Source organism: Tursiops truncatus, chromosome 19, assembly GCF_011762595.2.
Source record: "Tursiops truncatus isolate mTurTru1 chromosome 19, mTurTru1.mat.Y, whole genome shotgun sequence".
Lineage (NCBI taxonomy): Eukaryota > Metazoa > Chordata > Mammalia > Artiodactyla > Delphinidae > Tursiops > Tursiops truncatus.
The window spans coordinates 30,094,586-30,121,051 of NC_047052.1; the positions used below are offsets into that span (position 1 = coordinate 30,094,586).

Below are 26,466 nucleotides of genomic sequence, written 5' to 3' on the forward strand. Positions count from 1 at the left end.
TACCTAGTGGCTACCATACTGAACAGCGTAGCCTCTACAGGGTGTGGTGAGAAAATGGGCTAAATGTCTCTAAATTCGGTCTTCCCCTAGATGACCCGAGAGCCATCCCCTGCAGAGTCTCTGCAAAGGTTTGGGAAGGAGGAAAGTAGGTTAGGTTTTGCCACAGGCCAGGCTCACCTTGGTCGCTTCTCAGGCCTTGGGAGTGGAATGGCTCACATTAAAAATCCAAGTGGAGAACAGCCTTGGGGGTTGGAGGTTCTTGTTTAATACCAAATCACTATAACCCTGTGTCACTTTTAAACATTTTAATATTCATGGGCTCCATTCCCTAGCTGTTTCCAACTGGGACCCAGGGTCTACAATCCCAAGGCCCAGTCTACCCATAATCCCCTTGCCTAAGCCCATGACAAGGTTGGAGGAGAGAAGTCAAAGGCAGCCTTTGCTCCTCCACCTAAGACTTGTGCTCTTTCTCTAGGGTCTGGCTTCCAGAAGCAGACCCCTGAGCTCGGAAATGATATCTGTGAGATCAAACGGCAGAGGCATCGAAGGATCATCCTTTTCCCAATACGGCCGGCACTCTGGCTTCTGATCCGCAGGTAGAGTTCGGGCAATTCGGGACTGGCACCTGCAAGAGGAAGAACAGGCAGTTTACCCCTGGGAGGAAATGCCTGGAAGACCCAAACTCATGGGCAACTTGGGGCGACCTTGCCAAATGCCCCAGTGACGATCCGCTATGACGGTGGTGATGGTACACAAGGGTGAGTTTGGGCGGCAGAAAGCAGGTGTGTTTATAAGAAGGAAGAATTGTTCTTTATGGTGCTGGAACGTCTTTATTTTTTCCACTGCCCAGATCTGTATTACCTCTAATGGCTTTGTAGAAGCCAATCATCGGGGAAATTCAGTTACTCTGCCTTTAAAATGGTGAATTATTTTTTCATTATCTCGACTGTTATTTAAAGTGTGTGATTAAGCCATTATCAGATTTAACTGTTTGCGGGATTTCCATGTATTACTAGATTACTGGGAAAGATTAAATTGAATTTACTGCATTAAAACGTCCAAGAATAGATTAAACAATATTACAGACCGGGATTGACTTTGGAGATCCCAGAGATTTACAAGTGTCCCAGCCTGCTGTGCTCAGAAAAAGGCACTCCAAGGAGAGACCGATTTATAAGGATATATGCAAATAGAGGTTAATAATCATTTCCACTGATGAATAGGTGGAGAAAACTTCCACAAAATTAAATTAAGAGGCTAGCAAGAGTGACTCCCTAAGGAAAACACTTAAATCACGGTTTTTATTAAATGGATTATTCATCAATAGTAGAGAAATTAATTATCATACGCAACTAAATTATAGCCTCGTAGGAAAAAAGTTGGGGCGACATCATCGCACCCTGGCAGGCATCTACCTTGCCGAAAGACCACAGCTTACTGGAAATTGGTCTGGGAAAACTCAGTGGCTTTGGCTTTATGTATCTGAAAAGTGATGATCAGACAGAAGAAAACACAAATTGCAGTAAGAAACGAACAGTTTCTCTACTCTCTTGGAGCACGTGGCGGTGACAGTGTATGCACCGAAAAGAAATACTCTGAGTACATCTGGGAGAGCTGCGTGGTCCTTCCCCACCCCACCTGACCTTCTTGGCATTGTTCTCTAAATCAATTAAAAAGGGGTCCTACCCATCCTCTGTCTTCCGTGTAGGACTAACTATGATGAAGAGATCAAAGAATGGACCATCCTGGACCTATTTCCAAGCCTGATGGTCGAGCAGGCTCCTAACTAAAGGACATCTTCTCCTCTGGGGAATTATTAATGGTGAGGGGATCCCCATGGGAAAACATACTTCAACTTTACACCTATTTTCTCGGGTGGTTAATTGCTATCCTGGCATCCTGTGCACTCAATCCGTCGTACATTACACATAACATTCCAATATATCTTCAGCTCTCCGCATCGGACCCTGATAATAGCGTCTGTTAACATGCACTAAGTACTATTATGTAGCACATCACTTCATAAATAATAAGATTAGCTGACCTCAGGGCCCCAAGAAGAGTAATGTGTTTAAATGTTCTCATTATTTATTTAAAACAAGAATTAAAGCAACAGAAGCTGCTTTTGACAATCCTCTTAGCATAAATATTAAACTGTTTGCACTGATAAGCCCACACAGAACTGAAGACAGAGGCACGTTCTGCAGAGTACTTAATAATAATAGGTGTTTGAGATGTTGCCCCTCACTGCAGTGGGTGCATCTCTGCAGTTCTAGAGACAGTCTCTAAATCACATGAAAGGGCTGGGGGAAATTAATATTCAAGGGAAGCTGCGACTAATTACAAAGGAACTCTGCAAAGCTTTTTAAATTGTTCTTTCTCTCTGCCTCAGAATCAGAGGGTAAGGCTCAATTTACCAGGTAGGGAGAGTTATTCCAAATTGAGCCTTTCCATCTCACGGCGGGTAAACGATCTGTGCACACACTACCCTGGTTGGCAGATTAAAGGGCTGTGATAAGTGCTGATCCACCTTGAATAGCATAAGGTTTGTCAAAAGTCAACAGAGATGCTTTTTCACCTGGCAGTGCGTTTTGCCCCCTTATTTTGAGAAAGTATTAAAAATGGTAACACCTCCTGCAGAAGTTCGCTTACACTTGTATTGTACAAGCTTCCCAAGCCCACCCAGTTTTCTTTTGGGTGAAGCTGCTCTGATTTTCTACTGTTCTTCCCATGGAAGGACTGGCCGGTGTGGGTACTACCTCCTTCTCATGCCGGCCCTGAGAGGCTAGGAGCTGTGCGTACCCACTGCTTCCCTCTGGGCTAGAGCTAGAACCCCTTGTTTGGTCTCTTCAGGGCCTTAATTCAGGTCTTTCAAGATCACTTTAAAACTCTTCCTTTAATGCCCAGCGCTCCTCGCCAGTTTCTCAATGGTCACGACTGCGCCCCACAGAGGGCTTGCTGTTGAGGTAATGCCTTCACCTGCAAGGAAGCACAGTCACCCCCAACTCAAAGCACATTGTCCAATTCAACATCATGCCGGATGGGGGGACTGAAAAAGAAAAGGCTTGAGAATGACTTGAAGGCGTATCTCCCTTTAGGTTTCAATTTCTCCTGCTCAATTCCCTCATTCTGCCTCTCTTCCATCTTAATTTCCTAAGATGGGGAAGCACAGTGGTAAAGACGTTCTCCGGACACCAGGAGCTGCTGCTTCCCTGGGGCATGACATCTTGGGCAAGCTTCTTAACCTCACCAAGCCTCAGTTTCTTACTTGTCACGTGGGAATACTGACGACGGTGATGACGATGACAGTACATTACTTATGGGCTTGTTGTGGAGGTTAAATGGATTAACACATGAGAAGTACTTAGCACAGTGCCTGGCACATAGGGAGCCCTCAGTAATTATTAAATACTATTGTTGCTATCGTTACTTCTACTACGAGTGCCAGCGACAATGGGAGATGCCAACAAGAGGGCTGCCTATTGTACCTGTGACTGTCCCCTCCCTTCAGCTAACTGACTGGGTGGCCTAGTCCACCAGTTCAGCTAACTGGACTGGGGGCAGCTCTGGAGAACCAGAAGCAGCTCTTTCTGGCTTGAAGCAGATTGAGCCTGGGGCTGAATCCCATCACAATGTGACGTTCCAGGACGCCGAGGCTTATGTGTTCAAGCTGCTACAACTCTCCAGTGACAGGCGAAAATGCTCAGATTCAGAAAGACTTAGCAGTTGCTCCTGAAGACCCAGAATTCATAACAGGTGCTGTCGTTGGACTGTCTGAGCAGCAGTTGTTTCAGGTTGACTTGGCATTTCTCGGAAATAAAGTTGGATCGTTTCTCAGCACGCATGCTCTGTAGCTCTCGCCAAATCAAGGGGCCCTGAGTTCTCTTAGGAAATGTTTTAGGAGTCCTGATGGTGGTGGACACTGGCTGTCTTGTGTCTTTTCCCAAGTTTCCCACAAAGAAGATTCTAAGTCTCCTGTGGGGAATCCGTCCCATCCCTATGCTTGGCCACGTGGTTTGAGTGAGATTGGCCCCACCTCTACAGCCAGGGAAGAGCCTTGACTGGTTTGATCTAATCAGTACATCCTACTCTCCCAGCCACAGGGAGGAGGTTAGGGGAGGCACGTGACCCTCTCCAGGGCAAGACTGAGAGAGTAAATCAAAGGACTGGTCTGGGAACTAAGGGAAAAGGCTTTCTTATCGCCTGGCCTGGGAACTATCAGGATATGTGATCTGGAACCACCATAGTCATTTTGCTACCATGCAGCAAGGGGCTGGGTCCTGGGTGATACGGTTTGAGTAGCTGGCTTGAGTCTCACCTGAAGCTAGGTATGCCTAGACTTTTTCAGTTGCACGAGCTTGTTATTGTTTGAGTTCGTTTTTTCTGTCACTTGCGACCCAAAGAGTCCTGGCTGATATGCCGGCCATGCGTCCCACCCCTCGGTGCCCTCCTGCCTTCTACAACATCCACTGCAGTGGCCCTGCCTGCCAGGCGCATGTTGATGGTCCTCTCTCCAAACTGAGATGCTGCTGATACAGTGCAGAGATCATGTGAAAGCATGAAATCCCTGGCTTTTGTTTTCGATTCCAATAATATTTCCACTGGGGACAAATTTCTACCCAGAAAACAAGAGTGCGCTGGTGTCATCCACACTGGCCTTTGTGCAAAAATAAGCCAGGGCTTCCCTGGTGGCGCAGTGGTTGAGGGTCTGCCTGCCAATGCAGGGGACACGGGTTCGTGCCCCGGTCCGGGAGGATCCCACATGCCGCGGAGCGGCTGGGCCCACGAGCCATGGCCGCTGAGCCTGTGCGTCCGGAGCCTGTGCTCCGCAACGGGAGAGGCCACAACAGTGAGAGGCCCGTGTACCGCAAAAAAAAAAATAATAATAAAATAAAATAAAAATAAAAATAAGCCAGTTTTAATGACCAGAGCTGGATGACCTTTCTAAAGAAAGTTAAAAAAATTTCCCTAAAAATTTCTTTATCAAGGATAGCAGATCATTCTGAGCGCAGACAAACAGTAAGAAACTCAGCTAAACAGTAAGGAAGCTACAGTTTCCCCTTTCAACCTTGTGCTCTCTACTCCCATCCTAAAGGGTTAACAAATAAACTCAGATCTACTCAGAAAACCCTGTTCCTTTTATGTGGCATTGCAAGGGGAGCTATGGAAAATAATATATGCTTCATCTCTCTCCCTCCCAAATTCACATTATTTCAATTCAAAGGACTCTGTAGCTACCCTCAAAACTCTTGCTACTTGGGAGTGGTTCTCCCTGAATGACCTAGTGACGTAACAGGAAGCAGTTGAAAGGTGTCACGTCGGCTGGCCTGTCAGCCGACTGTCCAGAGGTTCCCCTCCTCTCCTCTCCCAGGTGTAACTCACGCAGGGCCCCACTGCCTGCTGATTCCCCCAGGGCTACACTTACATTTGGAGGATGAGGACCGCAGCTACATTAGTGAACACTGGTCGCCATGCTGAAATTAACCACTTTAGCTAAAGTGTGTGTTAATTATGGGTATGCAAGTAGTCAATAAAAGGTTAATGCAAGAGCCAGAGAATAAATTTCTTCCCTTATTGCATCACTTCACAGACTAAATGACTAACATTATACTTTGTGTTTTTAATCAATAGGTTTTACAGTAATGTGCTGGCCATCGATTTTAAGAAAACATGTACGGTCTTCCTCCTCGTCCCTAAATTTTGCAACAAATAAAGAAGGACAGGTAACATTTCCATTACTCTTGATGAAATGATAAAGATTTTGGGAGAAATGGTTCCTGCTAAAAGATTCATTGGGACAAACAGGCGTTAAAAAAAAAAAAAAAGTAGTGCTTCCCTGGTGGCGCAGTGGTTGAGAATCTGCCTGCTAATGCAGGGGACACGGGTTCTGAGCCCTGGTCTGGGAAGATACCACATGCCACGGAGCAACTAGGCCCATGAGCCACAACTACTGAGCCTGCGCGTCTGGAGCTTGTGCTCCGCAACAAGAGAGGCCGCAACAGTGAGAGGCCCGCGCACCGCGATGAAGAGTGGCCCCTGCTTGCCACAACTAGAGAAAGCCCTCGCACAGAAACGAAGTCCCAACATAGCCAAAAATAAAAATAAATAAATTTTAAAAAAAAGTACAAAAAACTAGAACTTGATGGAGAAATATTACCAAGCACAGGCCATTGAGGAGACAAAAAAAATGAACTCCTAAGAGAGAATTCTTTAATGTGAAAGAAGAGAGTAACTCCTGATTAAAATAAGTACATTCCATACATTGTTTAAGCATCTCGAAGAATCTTAATATGCAGCACTGATTTATTCAATTTTCACAATAACCTGAGAGAGATGGGGAGGCAGGTACCTGAACCACATTTGACGTGAGGGCTGTCTTTCCCCAGATTAATCCAATGGCAGGTGGGAGAGCGGGGCTGCGCAGACCCTGGACATCTGGCTGGCTGTCCTTTCCACCACATTCCATCTTTCTCATGGATTCCCATTTGGACCAAAATGGGTGCTATCCCCTGATTACTTAGCTATTCTTGCCAAACGTAGATATTCAGGAGATTCCAAACCATTTCCGGGGAAAGAAAGGAGCAAAATGCTTTTTTTTTCATGTTCCTGTGACAATAATTACAGCAAATGACTGACAAAACTTTCTCTTCATTCTAATGACTCTGAGGTTCTCATAGCGTAAGCGTCTATCATCTATAGAAGTAAAAGATACATCTTCATCTTTTAAGAGCATAAACTACTTCTAATTATACAGTCATCCCCCAGTATTTTCAGGGGACTCGTGCCAGGACCCCCAGTTTGCATACCAAAATCCGTGGATGCTCAAATCCCTTCCAGTTGGCCCTCCGTATCCTTGGGTTCTGTATCCACAGATACAGAGGGCTGACTATATTTATTGAAAAAAACCCCATGTATAAGGGGACCTTCTTAGTTCAAATTTACTCAAGGGTCAACTGTATTCCTGGAGTGACCCTGAGAAAAACCTCCCAACCTCTTACTTTCCTCAACTGTTACACGAAGTTCATGTTTCCCTGGTTCACTGGACTTTGAGAAGATAAAAATTAAATAATATATATAAAAATATAAAAGCCTTTTAAAATATGTAGACTACTGCACAAATGTAGTCCTTTCCTATGTGACACAAGTTCTATTTTTAAAACACAGCAGATTAGGCAACATTGGCCGGGGGCGTGTAATGCTTAAAAATAAGTGTGAAAAAAAAAAGAATAAAATATGTGCAACCAGATAATGAAATATCACACAGCCCTTAAAAAGAATGCATTAAAAAAAATAAGTGTGAAAGACATCACACTTTCTTTTTAAGATTTTTTTTTTTGATGTGGACCATTTTAAAAGTCTTTATTGAATTTGTTACAATATTGCTTCTGTTTTTTATGTTTTGGTTTTTTGGCCACGAGGCATGTGGGATCTTAGTTCCCTGACCAGGGATCGAACCCACACTCCCTGCATTGGAAGGCGAAGTCTTAACCACTGGACCGCCAGGAAAGTCCCAAAAGACTAGAGCAATTTAGACTCACAACTTCATCAGAAAATATCCAGTCTTCTCCAAGTCAGAGTTTTTTTCTGGAATTTTCACTTACAGTGAGGAGTTGACTGTCATCCTGGTTCATGTCAAACAGAAGGCTGTTTTAGGGTATCAGCCACATCACAACACATTCCCTCAAAGGTGTAAACCAGCACCAAGGCTTAAGAGGCTTCACTCAAGTAGAAAACCCTGATGTGATATCACATCAAATCTACATTTAACCTGTAAAACGCAACTGCCAGGACCAGCATGAAGAAAGTGGGAAATAATGATGTAAAGGGGCAACAATCTCAATGGGCTTCTATGCTGTGGAGGGAGCTCTAGACCAATGTGGGACCTGCATGTTCTCTGTTCTTAGGTTCTCTGGGCCCAGTAAAATCGTAGCATCTTGCCACACAGAGTTATTCCAATATTTAAAAGAGAAGTATTGGGGCTTCCCTGGTGGCACAGTGGTTAAGAATCTGCCTGCCAATGCAGGGGACACGAGTTCGAGCCCTGGTCCAGGAAAATCCCACATGCCACGGAGCAACTAAGCCCGTGCGCCACCACTACTGAGCCCATGTGCTGCAACTACTGAAGCCCATGTGCCTAGAGCCTGTGCTCCGCAACAAGAAGCCCATGCACTGCAACGAAGAGTAGTCCCCGCTCGCCACAACTAGAGAAAACCCGCACGTAGCAATGAAGACACAATGCAGCCCAAAATAAGTAAATTTATATATATAAAAAAAGAAGTATTTTTTCATATAACACGGGATCTAACTCCCTAATAGTACTTTATGTACCATTTAAGGGATTCCATGAATAATTCTGACTCTCCATGATGTCTGCATTAAACACCACATTTCAAATCTCACTTTGAGTAAGAGCCTACTCCATTGTACTGTTTTTCATGGTCTCACCAGACTTTGTTCCAAATAATCTGTCTTAGAGGTGAGGCGAGCATGCAGACCTGTTTATAATCATCTACCCTTGAGACTTTAAATGCTTTGAAAAGAGAAGAGTGAGTGAATGAATTTATCATTTGTCTTCTTGGACTTTGTGTTACTGCCATCACGGCTCTGTGGACAACTTGACAAAGAAAGAGCTGCCCTGTCATACGAATCACGATGGTCTACTTTGACTAAGGTGGTTGTATGAAATCAGCTTGTTTGATTTGTATAACTCAGTTTACCTACTGCAGAACCACTAAGCAAAACCAACTCCTGAGTGAGGTCCAACAAAGGACACTCTCACTTTCTCTTTCAAAGGCTTTTAACCTCTTGCCTCTGACTCACATGTTAATGTTCTCAGATCAGTAAAGTCAACACACATCAGAGTGAGGAAAAGCCACACTTTGGCCCATGGGTCAGCTTTTTTTGGGGGGGATGGGGTGGGTCAATATACCTTTTTAGCAGGTACTATTTTTTCAGCCATGACCACTTGAGAAGCTTGACTCGACTTAACTTCTGGTTATTTAAAAATCTACTTTTGGCTTCACATTTCAGGGAAGAAGGGAGAAGCCTGATAGAAGAGCTTGCTTAGCTGCTCTAAAAGCCAAATATCCCCCAAATGCTTTTGAATACCAGGATAATGCCATTCAGCCATCTGGATAACCAGCCATTTTGCAAGAAATCATTGTGCTGTTCAGTATGGATAAACCCTGCTGTCTAGATCTCAGTCAGTCAATCAGCATGCTTGTGGAGTACCTGCTGTGAACCTATACTGTTCCCTCATTGGGAGGAGAAGGGAGCAGCACAGAGAACAGCCCAGGCCAAGCCCAGCTGCTGCAAATAACTGTGCTCTCCACATTGGTTTGGAACTCACCATTTTCCATGTAAATAATGGTTCTCATCGCTCCTAATTCTTCTCCTCAACACCAGTATTACCTATAATTTCTCTGAAATATAATATTAATATATTATATAGCCCAGTGGCCATGAATAGCAGGGTGTCTGGTTTTGTTTGAGGAAAATGAACATTTAGAGTTCCTACTTGGGATCCAAGAAGGAATTTCCTTTGACCAGGGTTCCCTGTCCTCCTAGCGTATGGAAGCAAGGCTTTGTCCCACTCCAGGTCACCGCTAATAGCTCCTCTGACCTGTGGCAAAGACTCCACCAGAGAAGAGAGGCCCCTGGGGTGAGGGGTAAGGTGCTCAGATAGTACCTCCAAGGGGTCAAGAGATGAAGAGACAAGGTCACAAGACCTCTTACTGGTCTAAAAATCAGGAACACTTTTTGGTAACAGAATGGCCCATAGGCATCTCTGTTCTTTCTTTCGGGGTCCAGGGGGATGCCATGCCCTTCTCCCTTCTACTGTACCATCTGCTGCCTTCTTTAGGGTTTCTTCCCAACCTACGTAATTATACTGTGTAATCCTCACATCTCCTTACCGTTCTGCCCTTATAAGTTTTTCAGAGGTTTTTATTGCTATGGGAGATACTATAAAGCAATTCTCTCGTGCCAATGCCTCCCTGATGACATCTCTCAGACCAAAGGAATAGTAATAATGCTGATAGAAACATTAAAAATAGCCCATCATATCTACTAAGTGTCAGGCACTGTATAAGTCTTCTAATTAAACGTATGTCCTCAAATGGAAAATGGAGGTCCAGAAGATTAAATAGCTTGTCCAATTCACAGCTAAAGAAAGGATAGAGTCAGGATTTGGCAAAATTGTCTGATTCCTAATCTCAAGCTCTTTGTACTGTTCCAAAATACAGACCTCAAGAGAATCAGTTTGGGTCCTGGTTATAAACAGTTTTCCAAAGGCACCTAGCCCCAAGCTAGACTCCCTGGAGGAGGGTCCTGTCCATGTGAATTTTCACACGAGGCTCTTCAGACTGAGCCAGTTTGTGAAAACATGCACCATCTGAACCTACCACAAAGATGCTGAAGGTGGTATGTGGGTGGGTGGGGGGGACACATGGGCGTCTTTGGGTCCACAGAGGACTCACATTAAACTCACCTCCCTTTCAGAGGACACCAGGCTCACGGTCAGTTCTTGTAGACCTGCAACGTGGCTGCCTAAGTAGGTAACTGGTGACTTCACAAGGTCTGGCACAGAGAACAGTACTCCTGGAGTCCCTCCCCCTACTTCAGGGACTCCAGCAGGCCCGTGGAACCACTTAACATCGGAGACTGCTTGGCCCAACACGGGGGTGTAAATCCAGGAGGTAAAGAGTTGAGAACAATTTTATCCCCAGGTTCATTTGTCAGCTTGTCAGTTACATAATGAGAGTGATGAATGGGCTACCTTGACAGCTGAACATTTAGGAGCTGCTGACCTTTGATCTCTGGTCACATGATAGGGTCATCTGAAACTTGCATGACTTCTACCTGGCCAAGGGTAACAATATAAAGGTCAAATCGGCTGGACGATTATATGAATCAAGTCTGAGGCAGCTTGGTTGGGAGTTTTAAGAGAGGCCGGGTTGGGTTCCCCAGCACACAAAGCTATGGAACCACTGCAGAAAGGTGCTCAACAAAAGATATACAATTTCAAAGCAGTCTAGAGTAACTTTCCTTGCAAGGGAATAGAATGAACTCATTATTTTTAAAGGGCAACAATGAAAACAAACACTTTGGAAGAAAATATATTCTGCCAGTGCCTCTGCCGTTGGGAGGGAAGCATACAGGCATATGACTTAATGAGTAATATTAATGCTATACCTGCAACATGGCAGAAGGTCCAATTTGATGCAATTATTGGAACAAAATCCCCACTGGGTAGTATCAAGCCCTCCTTTCAGCCATAGAATACGGTCTCTCCTCCATCCTCTGTCAGCACGGTACCCCACAAAGGACCATGATTGACAAAAGATAACCCTTTCCAAATTTCGTGACTTCCCTGTTGCTTGAAACTTAAGCAAAGTTTGCACAGGACAGTCTCAAACTTCAGAAAGATTCCAGAATAACTTACAATCAGAAATTCAAGGCAGCTGTGATTTTCAGATGCACTATATCGTTTAAAAAAATGTTTCTTCTTGCAAACCTGAAGACTTTTGCTTTTTGATTACTTGGTTAAATTCCATTTACTCAGAATCAGATAACAGTAGGCACAGAGGTAATGAATACGGTTATGAAAATGAAAGCTAAGAGGCCAACGCCATCGATTTCCAGAATCCAGAAACTTCATAACCCATGAAAGAAGCAGACGTTACAGAGAAATCTGATTTACATCAAGAGCTTGTTTTCTACAAAGGATTTTCCCCTGCAAAGTCAAAGACGGATGGACAAACTTCCACTGGAGCAAAATCCATTCCTACTCTTGAGAGACGAGCAAAGCAAAGGACAATGGCTTACCGAATAAAAGGCCAGCTGTTCTGACTTTGGAACGCTCATTTGAGTTGTAAGCTGTGAAATAAATTTGAGTCGATGGTCCTCCCATCTGCTCACCTGTCAGTCTGTTTCCACTGTGCTGCTGTTTTTAGAAATACTTCCAAGTAACCTGCTTAATTGGTTTTTGGATGCCGGGAAGCATCTCCCAAGTTTATTTTAACCTTATACAGAACACGAAGCTACTGGGCCTCTGTTTCTTTTCTCTCCTTTAAGAACATTCACTAATAGGTCAAGAGCACTTACAAAGAACACTTGGTGGAGCCACAAACCAACGGGGTGGGGGGGCAGTCCAAATGAGGAATTAGAGAGAAAATGGTGGGTCAAAGCAGAATGTCAACTGATCAAGGGCATCCCAGTCTTCTGAAGAATTTCTGCTTTGCACTCGTTTAAAGACCGAGTCCAAGTCAAAATTCTTACAATAGTCCACAAGTCGCTTCGTGACCTACGGCTTCCCCGCCCCGGTCATCCCCCATCCTCTGGCCTCTCCTTCCACTTGTTCCATTACTCACTTTGCTCCAGTCGTACTGGCTGATTTGCTCTTCCTTGAACAGGCAAAGGTATTCCAGAGCGCTCGAATACCTGCTGTTCTTCAGCCTTGAACACTCTTCCACTAAGATATCCATGTGGCTCGCTCCCCTATTACTTCAGGTCACCACTTAAACATAATCCAATCAGTAAGGCCTTCCTTGACTATCTTACGTAAGACAGCAGCATCTCCCCTTCCTACCTACCCAACCCAGCACTCCCCACTCCCCATCTTCTTTTCCTGCCCCATTTTTCTCCACACACTTGATACCATCTAGGGTGTGTGTGTGTGTGTGTGCGTGTGCGCGCGTGTGTGTGTGTGTGTGTGTGTGTTAGATAAGCTCCCTGAAGGCAGGGATCTCTGATGTACTCACTGCTATATCCTCCAAGCCTAAAGTCTGCCCCATTGTAGCCACAGTAAATACGGTGCGATGCACAGATGACTGAAAGCAACTTGCGTCTGAACTTCCAACTGTACTTCCTTAAGGCAGGACTAATCTCTCTGCAATATCACCAATTTTATGATAAAGACAGGAAATGCAAAGGCACAACCAAAGGAGAAATAATAACAATATCTCATTCATGGACAAAGAGGATGAGATGGTAGGAATAAAATTGGTCTGGGAACTCAAGCCCCAGCTCCACCACTACCCTATCCTGTGACCTTGGGCAAAACCTGGACTTTCTTGGCCATCAGTACTCAGATCTGTAAAATGAAAGGTTGGGTTAGACAACCCCTGAGGTTCTTCCCATCTTTTAAAAACTGGGATTTTACATATAAATATTATGGTTTACCTTCACATACCTTATCTCATGTGACCCTCACTACTAGGGTAGGAAATAAAGGTGCTGTCCCAGTTGGGGAGATTAGGACGTGCAGGCTTTGCTCCGGGTCACATGGCTGCTAAGACACGTAGCTGGGACTAAAGCTTAGGTCATTTGCTAGTTCAGCATTTTTCTACAAAACTGCACTTCCTCTATTGGTAGAACTGGAAGTACTACCAGTCACTGTTACTCTGATCCAAAAAGTATTTTTGCAGGCAAGTTCTTATCCCCTCAAGATAACATATGTGTATCATGGACCCCTCTGGGCACTATTCCACCCTAGCCCAAGAATCCTTGGATTCTCTAAGCTGCCATTTCAAGATTAGAGATAATAAATGGCTCCATCTGCCTACGGATGTTTTATGATAGGAATAAAACTGTATTTTAGTGTAGCTCTTTGGTAGAAGGGCAAGAAGTCGAAGCAACTGTAGCATCAGGATTGCTACGCTAACAAGGTCGCTGAACTCCAAAGATGTCAGAAACTTCCTCGTCTTAAAGCCAAAGCAAATCTGCATTTTATACCCCTAGGAACTGAATGATGCTGTTTCTGCAGCTAACATTTAGAAATTAAAATTGCTTTTACCCACATAAATATCTATGCTGCTGGGTTCAGTGATCAAGAAGGAGGAAAACTCAATAAACTACAATGGAAAAGAATTCAAAAAATATATAGGGACTTCCCTGATGATGCAGTGGTTAAGAATCCGCCTGCCAATGCAGGGGACACGGGTTCTAGCCCTGGTCCGGGAAGATCCCACATGCTGCGGAACAACTAAGCCCGTGTACCACGACTACTGAGCCGGCGCTCTAGAGCCCGCAAGCCACAACTACTGAGCTCATGCACTGCAACTACTAAAGCCCACGCACCTAGAGCCCATGCTCCGCAACCAGAGAAGCCACTGCAGTGAGAAGCCTGCGCAACGCAAGGAAGAGTAGCCTCCACTCGCTCCAACTAGAGAAAGCCGGTGTGCAGCAACGAAGACCCAACACAGCCAAAAAAAAAAAAAAGATATATACATATATATGTCTATAACCGAATCACTTTGCTGTACACCTGAAACATCCAGGACCCAGGCTGCTGCATCTATTTTTTTGTTTCGCCATCCTTAGCTCATGGCTGCCATCCTTGAGGTCACCTTATGGTCCAGGTGTTCTAGCCACCATATCTGGTTTCCCAGGCAGGAGCGGGAGAAAGGAGAGAGGCGTAAAACATACCCTTACCTCCTCTTTCTAAGCAAGACAGCCAACCAACCTCCACCTCCGTGTCACTGACTAGAACTCAGCCCCTGGGCTGCAAAAGAGGCTGCAAAGTGTAGGGGTTTTTTTGTTTGTTTGTTTTTTGGTTTTTTTTTTTTTTTTACAGTTTTGCACAGCATGTGGGATCTTAGTTCTCCGACCAGGGGTTGAACCCATGCCCCCTGCGGTGGAAGTGCAAAGTCTTAACCACTGGACTGCCGGGGAAGTCCCTGTAGGTTTTTAACTGGATGTGTTACCCTCTTCTTTCCTCCATTAAAACTGGGACTCTATACTCAGGAAGAAGGAAAGGATGTGGGCAGGATGAGAAACTAGTATTCTCTGCCACACAATGTAAGCAAATAGACATTAAGGTAATGTCTCCTAGAGATCAATGTTCTGGAGCAAATCAAACAGGAAATGAATAAGTGAGCGAATGGAGGGGGGTGGAGGAAGGGCTGTGGCTGGAGTGGAAGCAGTAGGCATCTATCGGGGGAAGAGGATTTTAGGTGACAATGAGTCAGGCTTGATCAAGGGACAGCAAGAAGGCCACTGTAGCTGAAGCAGGGTGACCAAGGGAGGAAGGAGGAGGGGTCAGAGAGGACCAGGGTCTTGGAAGCCACTGTTCAGACTGATTTTATTCTCAGAGAGATGGGAAAGCACTGGAGGCTTTAAACGGGGAAGCGACAGGATCTAGTCCCATAGTTTGCAGAAAACCTCTTACTCCTTTAGGAACTGGGCCATTTCATGAGAGTAAACGTCTATGCTCAACCTACTCGTGGTGTTCTGTGGATGAAGCAAAATACCCTCCTTAAGACTCTTCCCTGGCCTGAGGCCCACCCCCACCCCGACCCAAAGCCGGCTGCGAGGGACGGGGCAGCGCTGAACCTGACCATCTCCGCAGCTTTGACGCTTTGTTCCCCTTTGTGCTGCAAGAGAATAGAAGAAGTACCGCCCAAGTCTCCCTGTGTTCCTAAGTTCACCTGATGTGTATCTTCAGAACGCAACTCACATCCAATTTAGGCTGTTCATTTACTTCTGGGGGCCGTGGATTCAGGCTGAGGAAGAAGAGGTAATCCTAGATGCTGAGAGCCACGGAAGACTGAGCAGACCTCTGAGTCAGCGCAGGGGTTGCTTCTAAAATGACTGGATTTGAAAGGACTTCTTAAAAAATTGCACTTCAATAGAAAGCGGACCAAATTCTGAAATCCTCCAACTGAAGTTTCTGCTGGGCTGCCGGCGTCGCCAGCAGCAGACCAAAGCCCATTGGCGCCTTGGAGAGGAAGGATGAGTAGCCCAGAGACTGCCTTAGGGCTGCACGTGGCTTCCAAACTGCAGGTTAACTGGGTGGCTTGATTCATTAATCATCACAGCCACCACGTTCCCACCTGGGCATCTCCGAGGAGCAAGCAAGGCAGAGAGACCGGCCATCATGTATTTATTACTTTACCATCTTGTACGCTCTCGTCTTCCACGGGCTGGCGCAGTCTCCCACTCCAGGGCTCTGAAAGCTTGGGCCTGTAGCTCCCTCACTGTCTGGGGTGAGCGCATTCTCCCAGCACCAGTGATTGCTTGTGGGGTGACCTTGGCAAGGGCACTTAGGCAGCATTTTTTCATCTGTCAAGGCGAGGCAGCCACAGACCCCCGGAGTCACCTCTGGTAAATACTCCTGTGTGGACCAGTGCCGGCCACCTCATCCCAAAGCCCCCTGGCTCTGGGAAGAAGGCTTTTTCCAACAGGGAAAATGAGTGAGGCCACGTCCTTGCCTCGTGCCACTGAGAGATGGGGGAGGGGGCGGGGGTGGAAGAGGAAAGTGTTTCTTTGCAGGAAAGACACCCTTAGGCCCTCACCGCGGATCCCAGGCACCTTCTCATTTGCCAGAACCCAGAAGGTCACAGGGAATCAAAGAATGACTCTGCTTGTGCAGAATGTCATTATAGAGGAGGCTGGGGACAGGAGGCCTGTGACGAGTCACCTTTCCGGCTCCTGCGAACAGGCTGATTAATGGAGAAGCTGAGCTTCTTGCTGAGCATGACAGGAGTGGGGTCAGCTAGGAACAGGCCAGGGCTCGGCGGTGAGTCGCGACGGCACAGCAAGGACCTGATTAGCGGCTGTCACCTCCTGTCCCCATGCCTGGCCTGCCAGGGAGCCAGGCTTTGCAGCCGACTGCTAAGCTAGAATTTACACTTTCTGCAAGAACGGTCTTGCAGTCAAGACCACCTGGGAGTTGGCACAGACAGAGGGGCCATGATGCTTTCTCCGAAGCCCTAGCTGATTGGGGAGCTCGAGTGAGATGGGAAGGAACTTACTGTTCCTAATTTAAACTGCTCTTTCTAGCTGGAGATGGACTTGCCCAGGTCCTAGTGCCCAGAGGCACCCACCTGTAAGTTACAGGGCCAGGGTCGTCTGTGGAAGGGCCACCCTCGGCAGGTGGCCTGCCCACGTGGTGCGAGAGACAGGTTCCAGGATAGCCTTCCCTCTGAAAACGATTCTTGCTCTGGCCTCCAGCCCATGCCAGAAAGTGTACCATTCATTCATTCTTTTTTTCCCCCCAAGTGTATGGGGAAAAGAAGGAAAGGCATTTTAAAATACAACTGCTTCTAAGGAGGAGACTCTTTTAAGTCACCTCTCGGAGAGATCATGCTGCTTCCTGATAGCGCAGAGAAACACATGAGCTCTGACCTCCCTGGGGCGAGAGGAAGGGGGGTGTTCCTCGGGAGCCCAATGTTACCTCCTTTACAGTCTCACCCAGGGCTGACCACAGGACCAGCCTTCTGGGAGAGATTCGTTCAGGAGGACGGCAAATACAGACTAGCAGCGATTTAATTAGTTCCAAGTTAATGTCCTTTTCCACTTGGTCTCATGTAAGCACCTGGGAGTTATGGCCACTAACTTAAAATGATTTATAAAGTTCTTTCCCAGGAGAAAGGTCCTTGGACAGGCAGCAAGTAAGGCTGTGAATTATGCCTCCATAGCGGGTATAGTATGAGGATAAAGGAACAGGTTCAGCTGTAAAGAATCTGAAGCTCTCTCCTAAAAGGGAGGGGAGTCTCGGTAATTTTTGACAGTCATGGCTAGCTCCTCTAGACTTCAGCTTTGACAGAACTTCTGTTCTTAGGAGCTCATCCTAGCTTATACCCTCTCAGTTTTAAGGTGAGGTTAACAGACTTGCTCAACCCATTTGTGGCAGAGTTAGGAGGCTAGAATCTCGGGATGCCTACTTCAACTGTGGGTTTGCCTGTGTTTTCTTTTTTAATGTTATAATTGTTAACAGCTAACATTATTTGAGGAGCTGCATTTTGCTAGATGGCATTCTAAGTGCTTCATCCTCATAACCCTATGAGGTTATGATTTTTATCCCCATCTCACAGATGGGAACACTGAGGAACTGAGTGGTAATACAACTTGCCCATGGTCACAGAGATTGTGAGTGATGTGACTAAGATATGAGCCCAGGCGATCTGGTCCCAGAGCCATGCTCTCAACCACTACCCTACCATGTTATTGAAACAAACAGTGCACACTCACAGTCTTAAACCTAATGATATAGAAGGGTTTATACAGTGAAAAAGCAAGAGTCCCCCACTCTAGTTCGTCCCACCCCTGGATTTGTTTCCAATGGTGGTTACCTTCTGTTCTCTCTCACTAATAGGCACACACTCCTATTCCTTGGTTTTCCAACTTCAGATATTATCCGTTGGCTTCCTGCAGTGTGACATGAAGATTGGACTCTCCTTATTCTGTGCACGTGTGAATGGTGTTTGTCTTAACTAGCCTCCAAACATGGCCCCAACGGGCCACGCCTCCAGGATTCACCCATATACTGAGGTTCAGCTGGCCCTCCCTGTCCTCTGACTTAAACAATAGATTGCAGCACAGCTGACATTAGAACAGTTCCTTTAAAAAGCCTGGCAGCTTCTGCTTTTGTGCTCTCAGGAATCTTGAGCCTCACTGCAAGAAGTCTGGGTATCCTGCAGGAGAGACCACACGGAAAGGCCACGTCGAGAGATGGAGGCCCAGCGATCCCAGAGTCCCCAGCTGAGCCCGGCCTTTCCGCTCCAGCTGCTGTCTGACTACAGTCCCAGGTAAGACCCTCAGTGACGCCAGCAGAAGAACCTTCTATCCAGATGAGTCAACCCACAGAAGAACAGAGACTTATATGAGAAATAATAACTGTGGTTGATTTAAGCTGCTATGTTTTGGGGTGATCTGTCATGTAGCAAATAGTGTTTTTCTGTATTTTTAGTTCCTTAATTGGATACCTTTGGAACATTAGATGATATGCTTAAATTCTATATCTGGTTCCATTAACTTTTTTTATTGTGGTACAAACTATATAATGTAAAATTTGCCCTTTTACCCATTTTTAAGTGTACAATTCAGTGGTATTCATTGCATTCACAATGCTGCACAAGCATCATAGGTATATATTTCTAAAATTTTCTCATCACCTCAAACAGAAATTCATTATGCAATTTCCCATCGCCCCCTCTCCACAGCACCAGTAACCTCTAACCTACGTTCTGTCTATTTTAGATCACTCATATGAGTGGAATCATACAATATTTTGTGTCTGGCTTATTTCACTTGGCATGATGTTTTCGAGGTTCATCTAGATTATAGCATGTATTCGAATTTCATTCCTTTTTATGGCTGAATAATATTCCATTGCATGTATATTAACACATTTAGTTTATCCATTCATCCGTTGATGGACGCTTGGATTGTTTCCACCTTTTGGCTATTGTGAATAATAACTCAAACATCTGTTTGAGTCCCTGTTTTCAATTCTTTTGGGTTTATACCTAGGAGTGGACTTGCTGGGTCATATGGTAATCTTACGTTTAACTTTTTGAGGAACCACCAAATTGTTTTTCAAAGGCACTGCATGATTTTACATTTCCACCAGCAACATCCAAAGGTTCTAATTTCTCCACATCCTTGCCAACACTTGTTATTTTGTTATTGTTAAAAATTATTATAGCCACTCTAGTAGGTATGAAGTAGCCTCTCATTGTGGTTTTGATTTACATTTCCCTGATGACTAACGATGCCAAGCATCTTTTCATGAACTTATTTACCATTTGTATATCTTCTCTGGAGAAGTGTCTAATCAAGTCCTTTGCCCATTTTTTTAAATTGGGTTGTTTGTCTTTTAGTTCTTGAGTTTTAGGAGTTCTTTACATATTCTGGATATTAAACCTTTATCAGACACATGATTTGCAAGATTTTCTCATATTCTGTAGGTTTTTTTTTCACTTTCTTGACAGTGTTCTTTGATGCACAAAAGTTTTTAATTTTTGATGAATGTATCTCTTTTTTTCTTAGGTTCTACTAACCTTTGACAGATTCTCTCAACTCCCCCTTTTATAAGATAAGGATAAGAATGCCCAGTATAGAATGACAGACTGAGCCAGTTAACACCCTGAAAACAGAGTTGCAGGAATAAGAGATACCCAATGTTTTATGAACTCCTGAAGGATCTTTTCCATCTATGTGCCATTCTTAAGTCAGTTGTTGGTTTTCACCAAAGTAAAACCTCTACCTGACAACATTGTTAACCCAACTTTGAGTTATTCCCTAAACCTAACAGTAATTAATGTGAGCTATTTAAAAAGTAATTTAGAATCTTTACACTCACTCAGATTGGAAGTTTCCATTCTGCACGTCTACAAATGTATACAGTCTGACTGTGTACATGCCATATTTCTTCCATTAACCCAGAGGGAACTGGTGGGCATCTCAGCATCTATCCAATTCCAGTCCAGAAGAATGACAGTATCTGAGATTCTTAGTAAAAATTTTCATGGGACATGCCCCTCAAACCTTCTGGAAAAAGATTTTGGTCCTTTAAAAGAACTTCCTGCCATCTTCTATCAGATTTGTAAGAGACTTAGGAATGGCTATTAAGACCATGCATGTATGCATATCCTAATTGGCAAGCCATCCTTATCATACTCATGGACACCTCTTTATAGCATGAGTATTGGCGAACAAGGCAAATGGAGAACCCAGTACCATGGAGGAGAATTTCCCAGGATGCAGCTGCAGCTCAGGGGACATCGTCTGACCTTCAGTATAACTCAATCTGTATAACAGGAAGCTCACCACGATGATAGTCTCCCTGTATAACAAGCTTTCCTTGGGCATTTCTGACAGCTGATTATCACTTTTTCCCCTGTTGAAAACATTTAATTCACTGCTGTCTGGAATGTCTAGTTATTTGTGGGGTACTCATGATACCAAATGCCTCATAACTGTTTTGGTCTTTCCTATCAGAAAGGAAACTTGGCTTGGTAGAAAACATTAAAAAAGTATCTTGAGCTATTGGGTCACTATAAACATTCTCAAAACTGTATTTGCAAAAGCCAGCATGCTGTTAAAACAATTACATGCTCTATCTCGGTTCCAAACAGCTAACGGTGTTTTGCAGAATTGCTTATAATTTGAGAAACTGGAAACAACCTAAATGTCCATTATCGTGGGAACGATACTAAACTATGGTATATCCAACCTATGGACGTCTCTGCAACAATGAAACAGAACAGATTTATATTACATGTTCTAACATAGGAGGATTTCCAGATCTAGATATATTATTGAGGAACAAAAGCAAGTTGGGTAGCATTGATATATAGAGGCAATGGTTATTTGTAACGACCATTTATATAAAACAAAGAAAACATACTTGTCTATAGTACATCTATATGTCTATAAATGCACAGAAAAATATGTGAAAGGGCTAGAGGTCTGAGACTGGTCAAAGAGTACTTTATCAAGTTTTAATTTTTTTATAAAATATATGTATTTGTGTATTCCTTGTGTAATTTAAAATACAGATGCTAACTGATGGTGAAGAAAACCAGATACCTTAGAGCTAGGGATGTGAATCAGCTGTTAAAGAATAAAACTGCCTTCAGGTCTAACTTCCTTTCTACCGATCAGGATTCTGGGAACTCAGCAGGAAGCAAATTCTTGGCTTAGTCAATATAGGAAGTTGAAGTTAACCAGGTAAAACAACGAATTTGCATCTTAAGGGAGAATTTACCTACAACATTCTTAGCTGTTTTAGTCAAGGTAGGGTCCTCTGAGGACTGGAGTAGAAAAGGGGTTTCTCTAGACTACCTCATCTTCCCCAAACTTCTGCCATCTCACTGAAACTGAAGCCTTTCAAGGGGGAGAGGAAAAATAAAGGACCAGTGGCTATACTTATTTTAAACACCTAAGCTTTATAAAATTTCTTTCATCTACATGTCTCTTAAGAAAACTGTCAAAGCAACAAAGAAGCAAAGTGGAAACAGATGTTTTTCTACCAAAAATGCTCTCAGGAATGGTTTCAGATATTCATGTGTGTTTTCTAAGTAACTGTACCAACCAACTTTTCTTGTCCACCATTACGGCCCTTGACATGTTTCTCGGGCCCCTCTGGGCACACATGCTCAGACAGAGCCTGGTCCTGGCAGCCTAGGTTCCCAGCAAGCCCTGTGTACACAGGAAGGCATGGGGCTCCTGGTCAATTCAGCCTCAGAGCAACCTGAACTACAAGCCCAAGAGTCCATGCTCAGCAGGCCAAGCGAGGGCAATGGCATTTTATTCTCCGGCTGATTTCGTTTTCCCTTTGGGGGAAGGGCAGCCCACTGGAACCCCTCTGGGATGTGAAGCGTCTGGGGAACACAAGCTCTCCCCCTCCAGTTCACGACCCCTCCCCCAAATCTCTTATTTTAGGCACCTTAGTTGTTAAAGGCATTTAACTTTAATTCCATTTGACTTCAATTGTGTCCAAATTACTGTAGAAAGTAAGAAGACAACAAGCTGTAAATATAAAGAGAGACAGAAAATCATTGAGAATCCTGCCTTTATGAATATTTGATGAAGAAAGGTTAGATCCATAGCTGGTAAATTATAAGAAATTATGTCCATCATGTGACTCTGTCAGCAAAGGTTAATACAAATGGGTTGGGACTTAGCTGGGATGACAACGCAGATTAAAAAAGATTTGTCCTGTCCTCGCTGCAATTAGTTTTTCTCCTATTATTAGTGTAATAGAGTTGATCATTAGGATTATGGCAACAGAACAACTGCTCGGTTGAAATCATTTTGTTTTGCAGACCAGCGTTGCATTTTCACAATAAATTTTTCATCTCTGTTAATCTTGCCCTTAATTGCGTGTGTGGTAGCTGTGGGCAGGATCCCATTATTAACTCTTTTGATCCTACAATGTCCTTGCCATCAAGTACGCTGATTACATGCAGACTGAACGGGCGATCCTACATTTTTCTGCAGCTGGATATGTGGCTCTCGTGGCTCATTTAGTGGGAGCAGAAAAATGGTTATTTTTGCTCAAATAACAGCCCCAGTCAAGTGTGAAATTGTAGGTAATTGTGCTATAGGATTCTGCCCAGGTTAAAGGGCTTCTTGGGGCTTCCATTATGAACCTCATTTCTCAGGTATTTATGATTCGTTTTCCACTTTTACAAAATCTGAATGAGGCTTAACGTTCTCTGCTCAGAGGTCTTGTTGTTGTTGTTGTTGTTATTTTGCAAAGGGGATGAATTCTTTGTACCAAGGCGGAGAATGCAATTGATGTTAAGCACAGTAAGCTGGAAGGTAGAACAAACAGCACCGTGGACCCCGACAGCCGAAGGCGTCATTTATCCAAGTGGTGGCTTGGATTTCCAAGGGTACCGTGATGCCCTTTCAACAAGGTTGAAGAGCTTGGAGACAGAAGCCAAAGAGAGGGTGGAGTGAATAACAAGTAAAGAAAGACAAATCAGAGGGTAGTAAAGTTTCTAGCTATTCCAGACCAGGCTCTAAACAAACAACTTATAAACAAATTGCAACGATGTGGTGTTAGCTTATTTACATCACTCTGCTCCTGAGAGAAAACTCCACTGCCTTTACCAAAGACTTTCTTTCGATACCTACACACCACGCATCCTATCCCTTTCAAGTTGCTATGCATTTTTGAAACGAGCGATAGGGCTGATGGAATGTTTAAAGATCAGTCCAGGATGAGGAGAAAGGCAACGATGATTTTTGCCACAGAGGGTGTGTCAAGGAGGGGAAAATGAAGAGAATAGGGTGCACTCACGGAAGAAAAGAAAACTGAAAAATAAAAACCTAAACACACAGATGTAATAAACACTAAAAAAAATCAAGAGACCCTAGAGGCCCAAGGAGAAGGCAAAGTGTTGTTCCAAATCTACAGTGAAGCTGGAAAATGTGGATAACTAGGGGAAAAGGGTCTCGGGAAGGGTTAAGTGTGACAGCCAAAAGAATAATCGGCACTGTCATGCCTGTAGCCATCTCACTGCAGAAGCGGCGTCTAAGCAAGGCCCACGGAGAGTTCCCCCCAGCTGAAGCATACGCTCTGCCCGCACTTACCGTCATCCAAGAGTAGGAAATTTAACACATCAGGGAGCTTGCTGGATTATCAGATCAACTAATCAATAGCATTGACAATATTTCTGCCTAAAAGCATGGGGGAACAGTAAGCAAGGCACCAAAGCAGACAGGATCTTTGCCAATACATTACCTTGGGCCTTTGACTTCTGCCAAGGGCCCCAGAGGCACAGGACTTTTCTTCCCAAGACCTGGGATTTTCTGCCTAAGTGACTTTGACCTGCTTGAGGCGAGTCAATCGCATCCTTCATCGGGAACAGGTACGGGGGACATATGCAAGTGGCGCAGACCCACTCTCCCAGGCGTCGGGAGCAGCATGTCGGGTCATGCCATTACCCGCTCTCGGCAGCCCTCCCTCCCAGCCTCTGTAAATCCCAGTTGTGTGCGTGTAACACTGTTGGACTCAGTGGAATACAAATGGCTTCTCTGTGTACCTGTATGGCTCCCGAGACTTGAGCCACCTGAAGGGTTCTCTTCCCTCTGTGTGACCTACACCTGGCGGCTCTGAAAACACATTCCGGCCCCTCTCAACTCAATGAATTTAATGCTCCAGAAAGTAACCAGATTTCTTCACTGAGGATGAAGGCTAACTCAGAGAGACAAGGAAAATACACTCTTCACGCGCCCACATCTACAAAAGAGCATTCGGGGCAAGGCAGAACCCAACTCATTGAATCCACACCAAACACGCTCTGTGGCGTCTGACCATCTGCCCCAAGCTACTGCTTCTGCCGTAGCAATGGGGATGCCAGCCCCCAAATAACAGGATGAATCCCAAGTCGAGAAACACATTTGCAGCTGGTAAAGACTAGAACAGGACCGTTCTGAACATTTAAGTCTCTTGCTACGGATAAGTTACTCGATTTAACCTTCTTAACTCTGCATAATCACTTAAAGTTTATTGATGAGGAAACTGAGACTTAGAGAAAGAGGCTAAATAACTTATCCAAGGACATGGAGCTCCTCCAAGGAAAGACTGGGATTCAAATCCAGGCTTGCCAGCCTCCAAACCACTACCCCAAACTCTGTGTACCACCCGATGTTGCCTCATTTCTACCAGCGGAACAAAAGACAGCTCACCAAATGCAGCAAAGGCAAACAGACGAAACGTCAACCCCCCAAACTCCCAGAGAATAAGACGGCACACTTTGGAAGGAACACTGGCTGTTGGTGTTTGCTCTGTTCTCCAACAGGACATAGAACGGGGGGTGTAAAACTGGGACTGAAAGAGGCAAAACGCGGAACTTATGTGAACACGGAGCCCTCGCAGCCCACATCTGTACCAGTCACTGGGCTCTCTTAACCATGACAAAGCCAAGGTTTTCTAAAATGGGCATATTATTGTAGTCTGCCTGGCTGTGCTGTAACTATTTCAAGGACTATTAAATTAAACCCTGGAGACAGTTTCCCTTAAGATAAAGAGCATGCTTTTTATTGTGCCATCAGAGGAGACCAGAAAACCTGAAGCTTTCAGCTTTAAAGACAACATAATGAGATCAGAGATTTTGCTTGCAAAGAAATTAACTTTCGGTTAATTAATGAAAGTAACCTTAAACAGCGGGCGTGTTGCCAACAACCAGGACACTATAATAAAAAGGAGGCGGGAAGATAATGGGCTGCTTTCAAGGGGCCAGGGCTCAGCAGCCCAGAAAAGAAATTTGATGAGGATGCTGCGTGTAAATTTGATCTCAAATTCTTAAGATGAACAAATAATAGTCTTATCTGTAATAAAGTCTGCTACAAATGCTTTCTTTTCGCCCCTAATTTTCTGTTCAATTTAGATAGAAGATTTAATTAGATGTTGGTGAAACACCAGTTATTTAATAAAAACCCTTAATAAAAATCTAATCTATGTTACACAGAAACCACTGGAACGTAATCACAATTTGAAAAAGTACGTTTTAGAGTATTTACTTTTTACAATTAAGAAAATAGGTGGACGTGGCATGTTCTGTATTCTGCTCGAGGTAAGAGTTAAGAAGGCAAACCCAATTTAAAAAAAGAAGAAAGAGTCCCCAAACTGCAACCCTTTCTCCTTCTCATAAAGTTTGTTTTTAAAGGTTTTCTTTTGTCTTTTGCAACCAAAAGGGGTCCCTGAACCTGAATGAAGAATGATCCCTCCCACCCCATAAACTTTTTAAACTAAAATTTGCTGATCATGAGAAACTGACTTTTAAGGATTCCTAAAATTGTCTGAGAAACAACATGGGCCCCTAAATCTGTTAAATCCAATTGTAATTTTACCATTATAGACTATGGGAATCCTGAAATTCAAAAAATAAAAAAAAAAAGAGGATGATAAATTAATGGATCAAGAGTGACACAGCACATACGAAGGTGATGTTAAGGATATTTTGAGTATATGCCTAAGCTTCTAAGTACTTTAACCAGACGCAGAATTCTGAACTGGACGTCCCGAGCCCCCCAGATTTTGCTCAGTATGGGGATCCTTTGAGGTCACGTTTCCTACATAAAACTTTTATATTGGTGGGAATGTTGGTTTCCACGTGAAGTTGCTCGTGCAAGTTCCCAGCCTCTGGAGCAAGAATTAAGTGGCACTGGAGCCAAACTTTTTGAAACATCGGTGATCTACTTTCTACAGGTTCAGTGCAGGCAGTT

General features: G+C 44.3%; 1 protein-coding gene across 4 annotated transcripts in view; it reads right to left on the reverse strand.

Moving 5' to 3' along the window:
- Window positions 1-242: 242 nt before the first annotated feature.
- FTO (FTO alpha-ketoglutarate dependent dioxygenase) overlaps window positions 243-26,466 on the reverse strand; it is a 372,655-nt gene continuing 346,431 nt past the window's right edge. For 3 of the 4 annotated variants that reach the window (XM_019932532.3, XM_073795580.1, XM_019932533.3), the window contains exon 9: window positions 243-625. In XM_019932532.3, the coding sequence (XP_019788091.1) occupies window positions 472-625 (154 nt within the window). In that variant the 3' untranslated portion in view covers window positions 243-471. The remainder of the gene's footprint in view (window positions 626-26,466) is intronic. The other variant, XM_073795581.1, reaches the window with a different exon arrangement.